Genomic DNA, 18,542 nt, shown 5'->3' with positions numbered 1-18,542 from the left:
GTTTGTGAATTCGAGTAAAAAATCACTTACTGATCTACTTGATTCCTAACCAACACTTATTAATGTGGTATAAAATTCGACACCACCTTTAGTAGGTCTTGCTTTGACTTTGTTAACATAGTTATTTATATACGTATACACAATAAAATACTTCAAGAAGTGGGGGAATTGCCTCCCCGGACTCACTGCAACAACGTATGATCTATTAACTTATCAGAAAATTATATTCTATCATGCATGTTATTCAATCCATCTTGTATGGGGAAAGGATTTGTATAGGCACTGCCTTTTGTCCAATCCCTTTGTTTAAATGTACATTTGATATTTGAACAATAAAATATTTTGAATTGGAGATAGAGGAATATACATTCCAATATTTACTGTCTAATATTCAGAAATTCAAAATGGGTCCTGAAGGACCCTGTTCCTAGCCTGCTACCTCTGCTGTCAGAGTAAAAGTGTAATGTTGACTTCCAAAAACAATCTTTTAATAAGAATCAAGAGTGCACACTAAAATTTCTTGCCTTCTTTACTAACCATTGATTTTAGAAAAATCATTTTAATTTTTATGTTGATAGTCCTAACTCAAAAGCTTTAGTACAAGTATTATATTAACTAACCATGATCCAAGAAAATGAGGCCAAGGTCAGATGAACCAAATAAGAAATACATGTACACCTTACAATCATTTAATACCCCAAATATAGTTGACCTGTTGCTTGTAGTTTCTAAGAAATAGACCAAACCAAGAAAACTAAACATTGATCAATAAACCATTAAAATGAGGTCAAGGTCATATGAACCATGCCTGATAGACATGTACACCTTACAATCAATCTATGCATTAAATATAGTTGACCTAGTATCTAAGAAACAAATATACTATGAAAACTGAACATTGACAAATGAACCATGAAAATGAGGTCAAGGTCAGATTATACCTTCCAGACATACGTATACACCTAACAATCATTCCCTATAACAAATATAGTTGAATTTTTGCCTATAGTTTAAGAAAAAATGACCAAATCACAAAAACTTAACACTGAGCAATGAAGTATGAAAATGAGGTCAAGGTCAAATAAAACTGGGAGACTAACATGTACACCTTACAATCATTCCATACACCAAATGTAGGAGACTTATTGCTTATATTATCTGATATATAGACTTGACCACCAATACTTAATTATGAAATGAGGTCGAGGTCAAATGTAAAACTGTGTGGTGGGCACAAGGACATTGAAAGGTATGCACATACTAAATATAGATATCCTGTTATGCATAATAATAAGGATTTGTATAGTAAATAAATCCTTGATAATAAGAAAGGAATTAATATTACAAAAAATCCTCTTTTTTTTCAAGTAGTCACTGAACCATGAAAATTAGGTCAAGAACAATGGACATATGACAGACGGAAACTTCGTAACATAAGGCATCTATATACAAAGTATGAAGCATTAAGGTCTTCTAACTTCCAAAAATATAAAGCTTTTAAGAAGTGAACTAAAACAGCTACTGGATTACTATCCCTATGTCAAGGCTTTATGCGACAGAAGTTGCAGTCTCGACAAAAACCAAAAAATCTTCAGATGCTATTTCTTAATCACAAAGAAGCTTCTGTCAAACTATCATCACATTCCATGCAAAATAATTGAGGTCTTAAAAACTTAATCTCAGAAATGTTTAAAACTGCTCATCAAAGTGCTTGTAAGCACTGAAGGGTGGAGATTGCTTTACAGACTGATAGTATCAGTGGGAAGTAAAATAACATTGCATTGATCAAAGCATTTGTTGTAGCTGAATCCACTTCAATAATGGACAACACCAATTTTACAGATTACTTGAACAAAAACTTTTTAGAACAGATGATTTCTGCACCTTGCACAAGTTATGTTGTTTTCTTCAAAAATTAAAAAAAAACAAAAACAAAGAGCAGACAACACCGAAGGCCACCAATGGGTCAATGCAGCAAGAAAATCTGGCACCCTGAGGTGGGCCTCAGCTGGCCCCTAAATAAAAATGTGTACTAGTTCAGTGAAAAGGGACGTCATACTAAGCTCCAAAACATAAATGAACTAAAATTTAAAAACATACCAGACCCAACTCCTGACGACCGGCGAAGAAAATGTGACAGGGTTAAACATGTTTAGTGAGATCTCAACCCTTCTTCTATACCTTTAGCCAATGTAAAATAAATAAACACACAGTATACACACAACAAAACTCAGTTTGAAAGAATTCAAAGTCTGATGTCAGAATTGGTAACAAAATAATATAAGCAAAATGACAATGATACATAAATTAATAAAGGACTACTAGCAGTTACTGACATGTCAGCTCCATACCTCATTTAAGGTGGTACCTAACACTACAGGGAGATAACTCTGTAAAATCAGATAAACGTTTTAATTATGTTGTGTTGTTAAGGGAATATTAAGCTTCTCAATGATCAAAATTAGTGTTTGTCAATCTGCTATATAACCAGTGTAATTTTTTTGATAAAATGGTCGGTTCAAATTTTTTGAAATTTTTATATTTTTGTCAAAGGATGAAAGTGAAAACTATGTCAAAATTTTATGAAAATTAAACGAGCCAAATTAACTTTAGTGAAGGTGTTGGGTACCACCTCAAACTGATTGAAAAGTTATATCTTCATCATATTCATATTCAAGCACAATCCCTCCCGTTAAGAATCATGAATCATACCATTATAAAATATATGAGAAGAACATAACCTGTATCATGCCAACGACTGATTTTAGAATAAATGTATTTATTTCTGATGCAAAGACCCTATGAGTGAATCAATATTAATACCAAAATATGCAATCTTCATTGACCTTACAACAGTATCCCTTCTGAATAAGTCTGTTTAAAGAGACAAATATGAACCAATGGATGAGAATGTCATCAACAAATGGTCAATGTACAGCAGCAATGAACAAAAGTATGCCATGAAAGACCTTAACTAGAAACATGTGAAATAATTCAAAAGAGAAAACAAACTACCTGATTTATGCTAATACCGGGGTAATGATAAACATAAAACAACTATGGAAGACTGTAACCAACAACAATCACTGAAATACAGACTATAAAAGCAAGTTATGTACAAATGAAATTTTAATGTTATGATTATTATACAAAGGTATATGTTTCAGACATTATTTTATATGTTTCGAAATGAGAACATAAAAAAATACATATTCTAACTGTAATCTGTTCCATAGTTGTCTCCCATGCTGATTAATAAACTAGTCCTTCACCTAGGATGTGTTCTTCATTTGTAATTTTTTAGGGGGACAGAACAATTTTCTAATGTAATTTCATGATAAAATTCAAATTGATAATGGAGTTTAATGAAATGTCAAAAACTGATGTATATGCTTCTGATAAATACCACAAACATGGGAGACAACTCTTTCTAACAAAAGACTGATTTTCTTTCTTATCATTCATGCTGCGCAAGTTTATATTCAGTAGCAGTTTGGTAACCACAGAAGTAGAACATACCAAAATTACAAATACTGTCAACTTGTAGATTTTCCAATCACATTGTTTAAGTCATTAACTTGTCACTAATCACAAGTCATTTAGTTTTTTTGGTAATATTTCCTGTTGCAGGTATGACTGTAGACTTAGTTCCTGAAGCAGAACCAGACACTACATTAGGGTTAATAACACCAGGTAATCCTCCCCGGGAACCAGTCACATTAGATGTAGGTTGATTGTCCCACTTTGTCTTTCTCTTTTTATCATCTGAAATTAATAGATTCAATTTAATGCTAACTGTTGTACGACTTCTATATGCATTATATTTATTCAAATCATTTGCTTAAAAAAATAATTTTATACTGATTTTTTAGCTTATGACAGAAACCTTCATAAATAGAAACCTAGACCAAATATTCTGAAAACCAATTATATAAATAATGGTGACCATAAAAATCAAAAGGGTTTAAACATTGGCTGAACGAGTTTCACATTAGTTTTATGAACAATTATAAAGTTTATCAAAATGTATAAACAAAATAAATTGTTTAAATCATGCCAGTACCAAATCACTGATTCAAATATGTCTGCTCTTTGGTCGGGTTGTTGTCTCTTCCATTCTCGATTCTATCTGTGCTAATGTGGTGTAAAGCAAATAACAACCAATCAATCAATTCTATCTATATCTAAAATTGTGGGTGTTCCAGAATGTTTACTGAATTGGCAATTGTTTCCCCATGTAATATGTATATTGATTTTTGCATTTGCATATTAATGACTGATTTTAATTTCATCACAGAAAATAAAGAGACAAACCTCCGGATGTGACATCTGTGGAAGATTGAGGTCTCTTAGTTCCTGTTACAAATTCAACCTGAAAAATAAAAATTTCTACAGTCCCAAAATATTCTTTGTGAATTCTTAAATGCTTTATGATTATCTATAAAAAAAAATTATACTATAACATTTCTCTACATACTGTTGACTCAATATTTTCCGTTGGATATCATTTTTTGTAGTTTTCAAAGGTAAAGGTGAAACACAAATTTAAATGCTTAGCAAATAGCAATGTACAAATTTTAGAAAGGCTTGTATGTAGAATTTTGCAAAACTGAGAAATCATATATCCATGTTTTCTACATTTTTTACAAAAAGATTAACCTTTGATTATTAAAGTCATACAAGAAATTATGGCATAAACTTACAATAGAGAATATTTTGTTATCACTTGAGCAAGCTTCTTTATCATTTTAAAGATCTTTCTGAGTTTATTTTAAACCTGACATTATATTTCCTTTCAGTAAAAAAGTAAATTGGTAAATTAAAATATTACTCAAGAAGAAATTGTAAATAGCAAATGACTATAAAGAATAAACCATCTCTAACTTTCGGACAGTCAGGATTTTTCTTACCTTCGTTCGATCTTTTCTTTCTTTCTCTCTTTTCTCCATTTCCACTTTTTGAGCTTTGTCTGTAATAAATGATATAAGCATTTTTATTTGTAATATTTTTCTATATATATAAATCTTTGGCAGTTTCTTTCAAGTAGCTGTTCAAACCATTGCCGAATAATATATATGTTGTGAAAATTACACATAAACTAAGGTAAACTTCACAAAGTAAACGTTGAAACTGCATAAATTGGTAACAGATTCTGAAACCATGTCACCTTGAGTTTTTTCATAAAAGATGTTTTCAAAAAATGTAAAAAGATAAACTGTTATCACAGAGATATATCTTGCTTTTTTGTAATTTTGATTATGCAAATGCTGAAGTTAAAATAACAATACTTATAAACATGTTACATAAGTTAGGAAAAAATCAAAGTCAATGAACCATGACAGGTACATGGCTAATTAATCTCCATGGAAATGAGATGTGCCAATGCTAATACAACTGCATACCAAAAAGCATTGACTTGTAATAAGTTGTTCCCTTTAAACAAGCTTAAGCACAAACATTGACTTGTAAACCATGTAAAAGTTTCAAAGTCAATGAACTATGAAGAGAGGGTGGGGCTATATAATCTCCATGGAAACCATACTTGCAAATGCTGATAAATTTTAATACCAAACATCATTTACTTTACATTAGCAGTTCATCTTAAACTGATCTAATGACAAACTAATACATGTAAACTAAGCAAAAGATTCTTAGTCAATAGACCTTTACTGAGGGGATGGGGGCAATGAGATGTGCCAATACGTATACAACTGAATAACAATTAATATTGGCCTATCACTAATGGTTCCCCTGGGACTGTCCTAATCACAAACTAATACATTTTAACTTAGCAAAATTAGAGACAACTGCATTCCAAATATGATTGACCTACCACTTGTGGTTCACTATAAATTAGACCTAATCACAAACTAATACATTGTTGACTCTGTCAAGCTAGACAAAAATATTGTGTGTCTAAAAGATCCAGATATATTGTTTTCTTTTTCATGCCAGTAACTGATAAAACTTACCTAATTGATCGTAGAAAGATTCTTTGCCCCAAGCATGGGGATCAAATACCTCCTAGAAATAAGAAAAAAAATGTTTTTAATTTGCTGGATTTATATTTGACATATCATCATGATCATTTAAACAATCAAAGTCTGACAACTTTGAGTAACAGTAATGGCACCAATTGTTCTGCAACAGATGCACATTTGACCAATAAATATCAATTCAGTGATGATCAAGGCCAAAAAAAATAAAAATCTAAAACTTATTTTATAATTTAAAATAATGACCAGCTTGAAGACAAAAACAGTAGTAAATAACTATCAAGTGTTACAAAGAACTTTTAGTATAAATTATAGCTACCGGTATTCAAATAGCAAAAAGCAACCTGAAGATATTTCAGCCTCTGTGGTAAATTTTTGAAATACATGTAGTGTCAAAGTCAGACAGTAGTTGTACACGACAGAACTTTAATTTGCATACTTTCATTTTGTATACATACTAATTGAATAAATCAAATACGAGCAGATTTTTAAAGTCATTTGACAAATTACTTACAGCTGGATAATTAGATCCCTTTTCGTCTATTCCAATAAACTCTATCAACTTCTCATAGATACTGAAAAGAAAATCTCACAATTTTGTAAACAAGGAAGTACAAAGCTACTGACATTACTGATTAAATATTGTATTGGTAAAGCACAATCTTTTAGGATGTAACATACTTAAACAACAGTGATTCATACATTATTTGTATTATAATTATAGATTATCGTTGATCATCTCAACGAGATTGATTTTCTCGCTTGAGCTGGTACAGCGAAAGTGAGAAAAGCAATCGAGTTGAGATGACCAATGATAATCTGTTTATCGCTATTTTACCTATGACGACGTTGTCAATTTCATGTCAATTTCGTTAACAATGCCACGTGGCCTCCCTAGTTTCTAGCGATATTTTTTCCATCTCAAACGAGAAGCATGATATGGAAATTATCACAAAAAAAGATCAAAAGAAAAATGCACAAAATATCGATAATTTGGAGGTATTCCAATAAATATATTTAATGTTTTAAATAAACAATACATGTGCATTGTTGGAAAATACAAAACAACCTGAATGAGCTTTAGAAAGTGGAATAAAAGCTTAGCTTTTCTCCTGAATTGTATCCATTTATGCCTATCTATTATGATTTTAAAGATTTTTTTTTACATTATATGAAGATTTTAATCACATTAGGCCAACTAAAATTAATTAGTAGATTTTCATCCAAATTTTTGAAAAAAATGGGGCGGGTGGGAGGATTTTATTTTTTAAATTTTATTTCATATGAAACCTTCTTGTTACGTGTTATTCATATATGCAAGTGTAATTATAAGCTTATATCATGTAAATACATCTATAAGGTATCGTGTATAAGACAGTAAAAATCAAAACTAAGGAGTTACCAAAGACTCATAAAATCAAAATACATTTACATCAACAGTTACAAATAATAAGAAGGAAACAACACAAACTCCACTAAAAACCAGGAGTGAAATCAGGTGCTCCGGAAGGGTAAGCATTTCCTGCACCGTATACAACACCTGTCATGTTATTTCTTTATTCAGTTCTGTAATGACGGAAGGTTGTTATGACTGAGGAAGAATATCACTGAGATATGATTTCTGACACACTTTTGTCATAATATAATGGCAAATCAGTTCATGATGGCGACCATAAAATTGCTTGAGTGATGACCTTAACTTGATTGATTCATAGCCTTGTCTTAGCAACTTTTAAGAAAGCAGTATTCCTCGTTCAACAAAATCAACGTACTTTGAGCTAGCTCTAGAGTAACGTATCAATTTAGACACATATACTCCATATGCTGGTGCCGCTTTTTCAAATTCGTAAATATATATATCTCTGATTGGCAACCACTGTTCTCCATGTAATTGCCGCTTTAGAAACTTATTTTATAGTAAACAACAGAAATGTGGAGAAATGCTCTCTTCAGTTGGACTTCCTACATCAAATGTATTTTGCTTTCTAAGCAATGTTTTGTTGTCCTAATAAAATGACGCAAATGCATTGATATGCAACACGAGTACGTTAAGTAAAGAAAAAAAATGAAAACTCAAACTGTGTTGAAATAATAGGGTTGTTCCTTAATATGCAAGATGCAAAATTATAATTACAATGTAGAACATAAAGTTGTTTAATGACTCAATCGTGGGTATTGGGACAGAGGATGTTTGCTGTTTTTCTACAAAAAACGAAAGTCATGGCTAAATCTAAATCTAAGAGCTTGCTATAAACATGATAAATTAATAAATTAAAACTGCGCATGTTTGTCGATTTTCTGAACTCAATATACGGTCACCAATCTAAAAAGTTCATGCTTGTGTCAATTTCTTTATTCCAGTCAAATTTGTTCCACGAATCTTACGCTTTTGGGTGTCATTCACAGTCCAAATTACTTGACAATAAGTCATTGTATAAATAAAATAAATCCAAGGTGTTTTACTCACAAACATTTGTGTCATTTGTGACATACGGCGATTTGCGTTCTTTGACACAGCGTATTACTCGTAACCCGAAGATTTGACGCCCTTCTCGTAATCAATCTCTATCCTCGGTAAATGATGTTGTCATCATAGATCAGCAGAATATATCGACTTAATCATTCAATAAGAATACTCTAAGAAATACGAAAATCGAAATTTGAAACAGGAAGTTTTACATGAAACGAAATTATCTACGGTTACCGGTAACGGAAATGAACAAAATCCGGAAATCGTATTTTTTTCAAAAATAAAAAAAATCGGGGCGGGGAGATTTTAGAGGGGCGGGCGGGGATGAAAATCTATCAATTAATTTTAATTGGCCTTAATACATCTTCACTTACATTTCTTGCCCAATTTTGACAAAATAATAAGATAGTTACCTTGGATTTCTGAAATCTTTCCTCCTTTGTATTTTATCATTCATATCTAAACCTTTTCTCATCTTTTCAAACAAACCAGATATTTTGTCCTGTAACAAAACACTCATTCTTTTAAATTGACTGACAAAAAGCATGGTGATCTTCAGGGTTTTAATTTTGGTGCAGGGCACTTTAAATTTGGACTTGCCCAATTTAACCATAGTCTATTCAGCATGAAATATAGCTCATTGTCTACTGCCTTGAATACAGTTAATAATACATATCAAGAAGAACTTTTACACCAAGTTTTATGATTGAAGGCCACATAGTATATGAATACAGAATTCTGGTACATGACCTAATATCAAGTCAACATAGCAAGAAATGAAGTTCAGAGGGGACTTCTTTTATTGGGTTGCTGTACATGTTTAACTCCTCATTTAGCATCTTTACATCAAGATACGTAATTGGTGGACTTTGACTGTTAACTGTTCTTCGGTCAGAAATCTTATATAAACCATGAAACTTGCCTTAAATCAAGGTCAAATGACATACTTATAGTTGAAAAGGTTACATTTTACAACCCTCTCATATTATAGACTATACTCACTTGTAATTTAGCAGGACATTTCCCAGGTGGAGCTGGTGGAATCTCTATTTCATCAAAAGACTTGTTCAGCATACTTCTTGATAGTGATGCTGAAAATGAGAACCAAATATCAACATTAAAAAACAAAGTTATTATTAGGGAGATAGATTTATATAAAAGCACTACTCTAATCTCCTAATTCCATTTTTTAATTACTTATATATTCTTTTTTTTTTTTACTTATTCTTGTAGTTACATACATAACAAGTTATTAAATAAAGTCTGTTTACATAGTTATAATTACACATTATTACCACAACAGATGGAGCTTATTAAAACTGAAATCACTGTCATGCAAGCGGAAGATTAAAGGGAAATTCCGCGATTTTTTACTTATCATCTAATTATGTTCATCTTAACATAAAAAACACATTTGCAAAGTTTTAAATTTATATTCCTTCTAATAATGGAGAAAATCAAGTATTTGTAACTTTTTTGGTTGAATTCTCGAGTGGGTCGTGATGTATTAGCCCGATTTATTGAATTCTGGGAAAAAATAAAATCTGTTTAACTCTTATAGCTTATCGACAATATACGTAATTAAAAGCGCACAGCTGACGAATGGTCGAAGTTATTAACCACAATATAAGAATGAACGAAAATGAATATGCATATACCGTTTTGTATTGATTGAATTAAACTCCTATAAAATTATCTCTAGTAAATGTTTTTGAATAAATTTAATTAATTATTGTTGAGATTTTTTTCATAAAATATTTATTGAACATTTTTACTGATATTGAACTGAAAATATTTCAGTTCTATTTACCGTTATTGTTTTGATAATCATTTCAATGCAACTAATGTGTGAGCAGAGTGTGTATATTATTTTGTAAAGGTCACTGTATATTTCTCGACTTGAGGTCAATTCGGTTACCTTGTAGCTATTTAGCCGCAGGTGTGAGTTCAAGCGTACACAGGTATAAATGTTGTTATTTGGAAAGGATAAACAGAAAGGATTAGAAAGAGTATGCTGTCACGATGTTTAAATACACTAAGATTTAATACACGATGAGAATAAAGATACAATAATTAAATTGTGTAAATTAATTGAAAATAAAATTCAGATTCGTAATTCCGAAAGTGTATAAAAATAAAAGGAAACAATTTTTGATTACTTTCTTAGCGGCAATTGGCGTAAAGATTCAAATATGAAGTAAAAAATAGTAGTTTTAATCTTTTATAAAAACTAAATGCAATATTACCCAATTTGATATACCATTGTACATCTGTTTGATATCATTGACTTTACCGGAATTTCTTAACTTGTATTCAAATCTGGCTGTGTTTAAATGCTAATAAAACTATTGCAATTTTAAAGTTTTTAATTGACAAAAAAATACAACATACAACATGCATGATTTTTTTTTAGTTTCTTTTTAACATTTTATTCTTACATAATTAAATTCATTTGACAATCATTCACACGAACTTTTTGTGAAAAGAATATCAATTATCTAAGCTAAGGCATTATTTCTTTTGAGGATTTTTGAGGATTTTTTTTAAAATTCTATGATAATATTTGTGCAATGTTGAACATGATAGCCGTCATTAATCCAAATAAGTAATACAGTAGTTGTAATAAAAGTTATATTTTAGTCATGCATAACTGATATTGACGAATTTATAATAGTTCGTCCATACATCGTTGTTCTTGAAACAATCATTATTAGTATACATGTAAGTTTCCTGACGTATAAGAGCCATTGAGGATGAGCTCCAGAGAAATCAGACTAGTGGCGTTTCGTTCGTTTGTTTGTTGGGAAAGGAGAGGAAATGCAACCGCTTGTACAGATAAACGACAGAATTACCATACAAGCATTTATAGTCAACACAATCAGAAAGAGTTCCCATCGTTAGACGGGGAATACGAAGGCTTCCAAGAATGAACAAGTGACATGTCTAACTCTGAACAGTTAGAAAACAGACTATCGACATCGACCGCTTGTTCTTAATATTTGAAACTGTATGCATATATATACGTATACGTTTATGATATATATAGTGATGAGTTCTTGCGTCTGACAAAAACTAAATTCCTTCATGGTTATATCTTGCCATACGTTTATATTGGTTTGTAAGGTGATTACTCACAATCGTTATTTGAAAATCCTGTTTGTGAGATGTAGATTCATTTCAATACAGAAATTTCGTCTATATATTTCACAAGTGTATAACACGGAGAAGCTCTGAAGGTCCATTACTCCCATTTTGTTTGGGTGTGAACCATCGATGTTTACAGCAATATCACAGAATAAGATGATGATGGTAGAAAGAACTATGGGCGTCATGTGGCAAATATTACATGCATATCGGACAATGAGTTGTCAATCTGTATGAAAAGATTTCCAATACAACCATATTATTGTGAAGGAATGTTTACATGCTATACTCTCGTACTAGTATTACAGGGTTCTTGTGGCGTTCACCTTAGACACACATCTTTTTAACGATGTTTAAAAAAGACAGAACCAATTTAATGTCATATTTCCCTATTTTTTAAATATAACTAAAAGTCTTTTATCTGACAAGAATACCCCTATTTAGCGAACAAGTAATTTATTCTTTTTTCTGTTATTGAATACCAAGAAAGAAAATAAATCCCGAAATTAATTTGAAACTTTGATACTCAAAAGTTTCCCAGCAAAATAATCACATTCCCTGGGGATAATTAGTGTTTGTCCAGTGGCATATATAACAATTGTGATGACGAATTACTTCCTTTGTTCGAGAACAATCTTATTGAAATATAAATCTGTGATTTTACTAGGTCCACAGCTTCAATGAACCAAAGCAAAAGTTATACATCGACCTGTATTTAAATCAAATTGGTTCTCTTCTTCTTCTGGTATACAATAGTCTATCGACATTCGATGATTACATACTGTTGGCATACGTGGACTAGTCTATTTACAACACTTTTACCCCTATTTATTCAAAATATATGTTTTTTTCTTATGTTCAATGTAAACATGTATATATTTTAAATTGCGCTATAGTTCCGTAACTTTTTATCCAGTCGTATAAACGAATCGTCGGCAAGTGCGTACATTTTTTTAAATCAATATTTCTGGTCTGTTCCAATCTGTCCTTCACTATTGACAATGACTATATATTACATTTTCCCAAATTCACCCTTGGAAAAAATATTTAAATAGATTTTAATTTCATCAAATCTTATTTTTTGGGTATTATTTATATGTTTATGAATTATATTCTTTACACCAGAAATGTTATTTATAAACAAGCGTATGAGTTTAGTAATGACAAGTAAGACAGAGTTGTATATTATTCATCTGATAGTTCAAAATGGAAAGTTATAAGTTATAAGTTATCAGCCCTGTACACTGATCAATACCTGCAGAAGTGAAACGATGCATAAACTTGCAAGCCCGACAGGAAATCGCTTGAATACCTGGACGTGTCACCTCACACCCCTCACAATACCTTTGGAAGTAATACCTTTAGCCATGCTGGTGATCAGATGAGGGAAGATCAAAATATATTTGTTTATTACTTTAAAGAATTATGAACAAATTAGATTTTCGAAAACAATTTTCACGGAACACTTATTTATGATTTCAACTTTGACTTTTCACCTAATTCCAATATCAACAGTTTAAAAACAACAGACCATGGTAATTTAAAAAAAGTAAGAATATTTTTCGTATCAAGTTAGTAAGTCGGATAAAACAACCGTACGATTGACAAGATATCGACACGCAATTACGACTACATCGGTTACTGTAGTTTTGTTTCTTTGTGGTTTATAGACATATCGTTTTTATTTATCGGGAAAGAAGACAAAATGGCGGATCGCAGAGAATTGATACTCTAAATTTAAAATCGATGGTGATCGCTTATCTAGCGGAATAAAACTTTAATATCTATGAATTTGAGCATTTTTATACAGAATGAACATAATATCAATTTTTGATTTTTTTGCGAAGTTTCCCTTTAAGCATGCTGTAAAACTAGTTCAACACTTTCTAGTATAAAGGACTATGATCATCAATTCCAAATTGTTAATAATTTGATGATACTCATTGGCTGAGCAAGAGGATGGGGTTCTGGCATTTCTGGGGCTAGTAACCCTCCTTTATCTCCCCTTTTGAAAATGGATGGCTCGGCCCCTCATACTTATTAGCATTGGTATAAATTCACATGAAGAATACAAAGAAATCAGTACAATAAATGTACATATATGGTTATCCATTCCCTGGACCATTTATTGGTCATTGTGCATCGTTCAATTATAGATGCTGTTTTAGTGTCTTACTGGTATCAAGTCACAAACTAGTAAAACTATATCAGGGCATTTCAGGAATTTTGATGATCAGGAGACGGAACATCTTATCAGTGGATTTACATAACATTTTGACATACTCTCTCTAGAGAAATATTACAATATTTCATTAATTTCAATAAATGGTTTGTTATTCACATTTAGAAGAAACTTTTAATATAATCACCAGCTTTCAGATCTTGACTGGAAGATCATACATATACATGTATAGGTCGCTTTGGTCCCCCCCCCCCCCCCCCCCCCAAGTTAACTTTAAACCTTTGTCAAAATGACTGGTAATGTATGTAAGACATTTAATCTTTTACTTACAAGCCTGTTCAGCATTCAATGATGTAGTTCTATCCACTCTCTGTCAATAAAAAAATATATATATTACAAAATAGGCCAAAACAAAGACAAAAATTCATATCATTAATTTACGCAATTATCATGATTATTTTGAATTTTACAACACAAACACAGGATTTCCTAGTTGTATCACATTTTCTTGCATCTTAAAGGGAACATATATTTGACACAATATGATTCAAGACGTCTCATTTGTATATTTCAATAAAAAATATGAAATAAATGTCCCCAAGAAATTTTATCTGCTTAACACTATTTTGTACTGATTACGTTTGTTCTTATATATGTATCTGAGCATGTATAACCAATGTGTTCAATTCACAGAAATAACAAATAATCAATAGATTAAATTTAAAAAAGGAATAACCCAGAGTAACTGTTTTTCAAATCAACTATTTAAAAAAAAAAATTCCCATAACTAATATTTTTGTCATTACAACTGAATAATCAATGTTGTCTCAATGGAAGAATAATTGCTTTGTTGCTGAAATGTGCAACTTTTACTGCAAAGTTCATGTGTTAATTTTTTATTTATATAGTTTTTATTTACTGTACTTATAATCACTATTTTTACTAATTTTATAGTCTACCTTTTTAGTGATGTGGAAGTTCCCCAGTGTAGTTTTGAGTATAAGGTTTTGTGGACTATTGTTTCTCTTTTTTTCTTCATTTTGCTTTCCTATGGTATGTCTTTAATTCATGTATGATTTTTGAATTTGTTTTTTCTAATATAAATAAGGAGATGTGAAATTATTGCCACACACAAATCAACCTGAATCAAAATGACATAGATATAGGCAAATCTAGGTCAACAATCTGACAGCAAAATAAATATGACAAATTCTGAAACAATTAAAATGAGAAAATCCAATTGATTTCGGTTTCATTTATAAACATCTAATCTTTACTGGTCCCTTCAAATCTCTTGATCCACCACAAAGGACATAAATATAAACCTCTCCACCATTAGAGTACATGTACATGTATATACTTAACTTTTTTTGTCCATACAACTTTTCTTCCTCCTAAGAGATTGAACTCACCTTTCTAGTCAGAACAATTTCTTCTCAGATGATCATACATGTATATACTAACCATTTCTGGTCCATACAAACTCTCCTCTTCCTCCTCAAAGTATATATTAACCTTTTCTGGTCTGTAAAAACTCTCCTCTTCCTCCTTAGATGATATACTAACCTTTTCTGGTCCGTACAAACTCTCCTCTTCCTCTTCAGAGGTCAGGATATACTAACCTTTTCTGGTCCGTACAAACTTTCTTCTTCCTCTTCTTCTTCCTCCTCAGAGGATATACTCATATCATCTTCATCACCCTCCTCTTCATCTAATCCATAATTAGATACCAGTCTTGTTACTGTAATGTCGTAAATAAAATATGTAATACATGAAAGCAATGATGCAAACTCTGATTTCTGCAGAGAACAATGACAATGAGTTAAGTCATCTGTACATGTATGTTTAAGAATTTTTTCAACAAATCTTTATTAATTAGTCATCAGTGACCAGTTACAAATTAGTGTAAAATGTATTCCCCTATTCAATATATCATGAGTTTCCACTGTCAAATACTTCCCCAACTTTCCTCTGTTCATCCTTCCTAAGCTATTTTCAAGTCTTTTACTGTGAGAAGACGAAACAATTTACTGTTGACCTAGACTTGATAAACCTGCTACAAATTATTCCAGCGACAGAAATACACCATTTTGTGGATAATTTAATGTAAATTTATGACATAATAAGTAACAGCAGGATGGACAATTTCAGAAATAAAAATAATACAAAAGTTTGCAACCCATTGTTCTTTACGATGCAGGTTTGTGTTGCTTATTCTTCAGTTTTTTATGTTGAGTCATGTATACTATTGTTTGTCTGTGTATGTATGTATGTACTGGTAAATGCCTCCAATATCCGAAGAACCCCTCGAAAGCTGCGAGGGTACAGTGGCATCCATGTACAATCCCAATTGAGATGTGTCACTAACGTATGTTTATACGACAATTATTTTTACAAGGACAATCAATCCCCACCCAACACAAAGGGAGTGCTAGGACACAGGGCAGTCTGTTATTATGGTGGAGGTAGCCGAAGTACTTGGAGAGAACCACCAGGTCACTCGGTGGAAACAGACAAACCAGAGAGATATCAGAAGATTGATCTCCAGGTCAAAGTAAGGGACAACTTTGACCAACCAAGGCCCCCAAAGTACCCATTCTAGTTTAAACTCCGGTCTGGGTACCAGAGATGTGTGTGAGAGGGTGAAAATTACTCTTCTGATGTGCTGATATTTTTAGCACCCCGAGTGAGAATCAAACTTGGGACCTTCAGCACTGTAGCCATTGGTCTTAACCACTAGACCACGGACTCTTTTTCATTTTTAGCCATGGCGTTGTCAGTTTATTTTCGATTTATGAGTTTGACTGTCCCTCTGGTATCTTTAGTTCCTCTTTTAAGTAAACTTGTGTCATTATAGAGTAAAATTAATGTAAATAAATAAATAAATCTTTTCATAATTACTTTTTCTATGTGGCTTTGGTTTCGGTGCAGTGTCCTGTGACTGTGGGGTAGATTCAGATTTGCTGTTTTCATCTTCCAGTTCTAGGGTTGTAGCAGGTTGTGATGGTGGTCTTGAATCTTCATCGTCATCATCAGATATATTGTCAACTGATGCTATGTTTACAATTGCTTCATCGTCAGACTTGTCAGATGTCTCGTCATACGAGGCTAATGAAGCCATTGCAGCTGTACTGTCGATTCTCTCCATATTTGAAATGGTTTTTGTGTAACTCAGTTCAAAAATTTCTATCAATATGGAGAAACGTTAGGCTAATACCATCACTGTTAATATTTGTATGTCTAACTCTTTGCCAACATATAAATGTTTTAAATACACAGATGTATCAGGTACAGAAATTTATATTTACCGATTATAGTCGCCGTCACGTAAAATTGGCACCATGTTTTTTGTCAAAATTTTCTTAAATATCGACCGCGTTTACTAAAGATCATGTTTTTCAATTAGCGGAATCAAATATCATTCCAAAAATCAACTACTGTCCTACCTTTTACTTGTGTTTGCACTGTATAATCCTGACCTTCACATAATCCAAGATTAATTTGTATGGTGTAATCCGACATTGTTATTACCGGAAGTGTTGCCGTGGAGTTCCACGTGCTCTCCATTTTCTTGTGTCCCTCGGAGCTTTTCGTCATCTTTACGTAAAAAGCGCGGGAAATTGTATCATCAATGACAATGATATTACCGGAGAGTAACGAATGTTATGGAATAAGGGACCCTCATAGAAACCAAGATGGCGGTTATACAATGTAAATAATCTTGAAAAATGTGAAGGTCAGGATTATACAGTGCAAACACAATAAAAGGTAGGACAGTAGAGGATTTTTGGACAAGATTTTACTTCCGCTAAAAGAAAAACATCATCTTGAGTAAACGCGGCTGATATTTAAAATTTTTTTAACAAAAAACATGGTGCCAATTTTACGTGACGGCGACTATAGTCGTATTCCAAGATTTCAAGCATTATCAAACAACAGATAGTTAAAGGTGTGGAATGTGTTATAAGTTAATCAAATAAAATGATCTTTGGTTATCTAAGATACATTATTAATCCATAATTTAAAAAAAAGAGAGTTTTCTTTGAAACGTTGCTTTTATATTTCAAAGTCGATTATTTGCTCTGTAAGAACCACAAATTTAGGGGAAGGTCTAAAAACAGGACAGATAAAACCAGGACAGTTATTTTCGATACGTTTTTATCTGTAACTTTTGTTTTACTCAACAAATTGTTAAAATTTAAATTGCATAATAAAGATCATGGTATTTACTTATACTATTTACAAAAAATATAAAAATAAATAATAGCTAAGTTAAAAAAAATCTGCCAGGACAGTTTAATTTTATCAAAAAAATGGCTGAAATTGCCGAGAAAAGTTTACTTATAATTGAAATATTTTTCCCAAAACAACTGTCTGGCATAATATTTTTGTACGATTATAAAGATTATGAAATATTCATTCTAAAAATCTATAATTTAATATTTTTTTCAGCTTTTAAAGGTAAAAAAATCTGCCAGGACAGTAGCCTTTCACATTGGAAATTTTGTTGAAATTATTTCAAAATACAAATACAAAGTTAAATATCTTCTTCAAAATAAATGTCTGGTAAACAAATGTTAGTTCATTGGAAAGTTTAGAATATAAGCTTTATGAAAATATAAAATTATATGAACTTTTATGTTATTAACACAAAAAAAATCTGCCAGGACAGTAGCCTACTCCGCTAAATTTTAAGAAACAAATGGCTGAAATTGTCGAGAAGAGTTTACCTATAATTGTTATATTTTCT

General features: G+C 31.5%; 1 protein-coding gene across 1 annotated transcript; it reads right to left on the bottom strand.

Annotated features, from left to right (window-relative positions):
• Window positions 1–3,111: 3,111 nt before the first annotated feature.
• LOC143082277 (SAP30-binding protein-like) lies at window positions 3,112–17,106 on the bottom strand. The gene is made up of 10 exons (XM_076257895.1): window positions 16,694–17,106; window positions 15,415–15,533; window positions 14,123–14,162; window positions 9,469–9,557; window positions 8,880–8,968; window positions 6,511–6,571; window positions 5,973–6,024; window positions 4,911–4,969; window positions 4,315–4,372; window positions 3,112–3,765 (listed from the first exon to the last, which is right to left on the bottom strand). The coding sequence occupies exons 1-10, from the start codon at window positions 16,938–16,940 to the stop codon at window positions 3,596–3,598; spliced, it is 984 nt and encodes a 327-aa protein (XP_076114010.1). The 5' UTR covers window positions 16,941–17,106; the 3' UTR covers window positions 3,112–3,595.
• Window positions 17,107–18,542: the final 1,436 nt, after the last annotated feature.

The sequence above is a fragment of the Mytilus galloprovincialis genome, chromosome 7, assembly GCF_965363235.1.
Source record: "Mytilus galloprovincialis chromosome 7, xbMytGall1.hap1.1, whole genome shotgun sequence".
Taxonomy (NCBI): Eukaryota; Metazoa; Mollusca; class Bivalvia; order Mytilida; family Mytilidae; genus Mytilus; species Mytilus galloprovincialis.
This window is presented reverse-complemented; position numbering and strand designations above follow the sequence as displayed.